The sequence below is a fragment of the Syngnathus acus genome, chromosome 24, assembly GCF_901709675.1.
Source record: "Syngnathus acus chromosome 24, fSynAcu1.2, whole genome shotgun sequence".
Lineage (NCBI taxonomy): Eukaryota > Metazoa > Chordata > Actinopteri > Syngnathiformes > Syngnathidae > Syngnathus > Syngnathus acus.
In genome coordinates, this window is record NC_051108.1 from 8,419,070 (window position 1) to 8,422,165 (window position 3,096).

At 47.5% G+C, this 3,096-nt stretch overlaps 1 protein-coding gene across 1 annotated transcript; it reads right to left on the reverse strand.

Annotated features, from left to right (window-relative positions):
- Window positions 1-563: 563 nt before the first annotated feature.
- LOC119117888 lies at window positions 564-2,399 on the reverse strand. Its single transcript, XM_037244512.1, has 3 exons — window positions 2,076-2,399; window positions 839-1,776; window positions 564-759 (listed from the first exon to the last, which is right to left on the reverse strand). Exons 2-3 carry the CDS (start codon window positions 1,601-1,603, stop codon window positions 640-642), a joined length of 885 nt encoding a protein of 294 aa, XP_037100407.1. The 5' UTR covers window positions 1,604-1,776; window positions 2,076-2,399; the 3' UTR covers window positions 564-639.
- Window positions 2,400-3,096: the final 697 nt, after the last annotated feature.

The window sequence follows — 3,096 nt, forward strand, 5'->3', positions numbered from 1 at the left end:
AGTTGCAGAGGTAGGTACTGAGGCCCAGCTTGTCGAGTTTGCAGATGAGTCGCTGTGGTACAATGGTGTTGAATGCGGAACTGATGTCCACAAACAGCAATCTCACATACAAGTCTCTTTTCTCCAGGTGGGTGAGGGCTGAGTGGAGGGCAGAGCAGATGGCATCCTCAGAGGACCATTTGGCTCGGTACGCAAACTGGAAGGGGTCTATGGTGGGGGGAAGAATGGATCTGATATGCTCCATGACAAGCCGCTCAAAGCACTTCATGATGATGGGTGTCAGTGCCACGGGGCGGTAGTCATTGAAGCAGGATGGAGCAGGTTTCTTCGGCACAGGTATGATGGTGGCAGCCTTGAAACATGATGGGACGATGGCCTGCTGCAGGGAAATGTTAAAGATGTCCGTGAAGACACCCATCAGCTCCTCAGTGCAGTCCTTCAGCGCTCGACCTGGGATGTTGTCTGGGCCTGCCGCCTTACGGGTGTTGATAGCGGCAAGCGTCCTCCTCACGCTATCGGCAGAGATGCACAGGGGCTGCCTGTTGTTTAGTTGTTTAGTCACCATCGGGTTCTTAATGGCGTCTCCATTATCCAGGTCACTCAAATCATAAAGGGCCTTTTCCACCGTTTGGATGAGCTCTATGACTTTTCTTTGCTGACCGCTCCGAACTGGTGGAGTCGCTTGTAGCTTTTCGATGATCTCGAGAGCGATGGTGGTTTGGTTTCCAAACCGGTTCTCCAGGACTCGAAGGATGTCATCTGATGAGTTGTATGTCGACAGACATAGATCTATGGCCACCTTCTCATCAAGGCTATCAAGCAGTTGAAATTTCTTCACCTCTTTGGAGCCGGTCGGTTCCCCTTGTTTCTGCAGAGCCTCCCATTCTTGCCTCCATCTGTAGTAGCCTCTCTGGTTACCAGCAAACTTTGGTAGGGCTGTGGCTTTTAGCTTTATTGCTGCCACTGGACGGCGACCTGGGAGTTCTTCGTTATCTGCATCCAATTTCATCTTCGCTGCTTTGCTGAAGGCGGCCTTTCTTGACACCAACTGGGGAAGGTGCACCTCCAGCTGTCTTAGGCGGTCATCAAAGTCTCTTTGTTCGGTAGGCGGAGCCCAGCGGTTCCAGTTCTGGTGCGCTTCTTTTGCCTTAAGCTCCAACTTCTCTAAGTGAGTCAGCATGAACTCATAGGACTCCAGAGCTCTGTCTGGCTGGTCAGATGAGACATTTCTGCACTCAACCTCTGCAACATGGATGGCTAGGGACAGCTCTCTTCCTCCATATACGCCCCAGAGCGTCTCTTGAATTAGGCGTTTAACTTCTCTAGTCTTTTGCTCACAATCCTTTTCCGTCTTCTCTAAGTCGGTTCTCAATTGCACATCGAGATCTTCCACAGTCGTTACATGGGCCTCTGCCATGTAAGCGGCTTCCATTTCTTCGTTTGCATCCATGACTCTGGAGCTCTCTAGTGTAAGCTTCTTGAAGTTCTCCTTTAAGTCCTCTTTAGACATCTCTGTGTGGGTCCTCATAATGCTATTGGCAAGACGGGATAAAAGTCTCTTAGCTGTGGTCCTCTCCACTTTCAAATCCAGTGACTTTGCCATCCTCCCTCTCGGTTGTGGCCACAAGTGGAGTCTTCTCCGGTCACAGGCGTTTTTTCACTGGCAAGTGTATTTTAATGTCATGGGTTTCCACACTTGAAAAGGAAGGACTTGACCAGACTGGGATTTCACTCTTTATTCGGGTTTTATCGAGCCAAACAATCAAGGTGAAAAACCTTTAAAACACATACAAAAAACTGATGAGTTTAAACAGATGGTACAATTTTCTTCCAAATAAAACAATGCAGCTTAGTGTTCTTTAACACATAAACCAATAAACAATGTAGATACAGTTCAGTTCTTTTTACTGAAAGAAAGAAGGAAAAGGTCTTTCACATGAAGTTATCCGTTCAAACAAAAGTCAATATACAACTTAATGCTTGTCATAAGACAACACATTTTCCAGACCAACTGAAATGCAGTCAGTGCTCTAAACGGTTAACTAAATGAGTCCAGTTGAGAATTGTGAGCTCACCGGTAGTCCCTTTGGTCTCCTCTTCCCATGAGTTTTTTCCTTTCTCCGTGGAGCTCAGTGCGGTTTGCTGCTACTGCTGTGTTGCTCGCTGATTGAAAGGATTGTGTTGTTTGCTGCTGCTGCTGCTGCTGCTCACTGGACAAGAGGATTGTGCTGTTTGCTGTTTATGAACCCTAGTGTGTGCGTGCTCCCAATCAGGATAGATTACGCTCAGCTGTTGAGGCGCTCTGAGGAGCTCCACTGCGTGCTGCGTGTTCACGTCGTACACCTGCAGTGACCCCTTGTGGTCACATGCACCCACAGACAGGTGCGGACCTCCCAGGTCGCTGCAACATGTATTTTCATGAGGCAAGAAGAAATTACACGAGGCAGACAGTGGAATACTGAGCCTACGGGGAGTAGAGTTCCAGAAGGTAGAGGAGTTTAAGTATTTAGGGTCAACAGTCCAGAGCATCGGGGAGTGTGGAAAAGAGGTGAAGAAGCGCATCCAAGCAGGATGGAGAAAATTGTCAGGGCTAATGTGTGATAAAAGAGTATCAGCAAAATTGTAGGGAATGGTGTACAAGACAGTGGTGAGACCAGCGATGCTGTATGGTTTAGAGCAGTGGTTCTTAACCTGGGTTCAATCGAACCCTAGTAGTTCGGTGAGTCAGTCCCAGGGGTTCAGCTGAGCCTCCACTGCGGAGGGCCAAATACACCTGAATGTCGTGTGAATTCACGATAACGCATATCTGAACTGTTCTCGCAAAGGCAACAGCAGAAGTCACACTGATTTGCTGGTATGTCATTTGTTGTGAGTTCATGCATTGTGTTGGTTTTATTCTTTGAACAAGGTGACGTTCATGCACGACTCATTTTGTGCACCAGTTAAAAACATCTATGTCTTGAATTTGAACTTTTTTTTTTTTATTATTCACTAAAGAGGGGTTCGGTGTATGCACATATAAAACTGGTGGGGTTCGGTACCTTCAACAAGGTTAAGAACCACTGGTTTAGAGACAGTGGCACTGGGGAAAAGACA